This window comes from Eimeria mitis, genomic scaffold (genome assembly GCF_000499745.2).
Source record: "Eimeria mitis Houghton genomic scaffold, Emh_scaff2303, whole genome shotgun sequence".
In the NCBI taxonomy this organism is placed as follows: Eukaryota; Apicomplexa; class Conoidasida; order Eucoccidiorida; family Eimeriidae; genus Eimeria; species Eimeria mitis.
Genome location: NW_013570634.1, coordinates 7,578 through 7,781, shown reverse-complemented (window position 1 = coordinate 7,781; position 204 = coordinate 7,578). Strand labels below are relative to the sequence as shown.

General features: G+C 59.3%; 1 protein-coding gene across 1 annotated transcript in view; it reads left to right on the top strand.

The window, feature by feature from the left end:
- The window catches only part of EMH_0051800 (uncharacterized protein), a gene marked incomplete at both ends in the record, with an annotated part of 3,869 nt that overhangs the window by 706 nt on the left and 2,959 nt on the right, over nucleotides 1-204 (top strand). Inside the window, 1 exon segment of the mRNA XM_013496803.1 lies at nucleotides 3-53. Within this exon segment, the coding sequence (XP_013352257.1) occupies nucleotides 3-53 (51 nt within the window).

Sequence of the window (204 nt, the reverse complement as noted above, 5' to 3'; positions counted from 1 at the left end):
CAGACACAAAGCAGCAATAGACGCCGTCTTCTCTCCTCGTCTCCCGGTGCCCGGTAAGGCCCTGCTGCTGCTGCTGCTGCTGCTGCTGGTGCTGCTGCTGCTGCAGCTCGAGCAGCATCAGCAGCAGCAGTAGCAGTTACAGGAGCAGCAGTTATAGCAGCATCAGCAACAGCAGCAGGAGCTTGAGTAGCAGCAGTTCCCCAG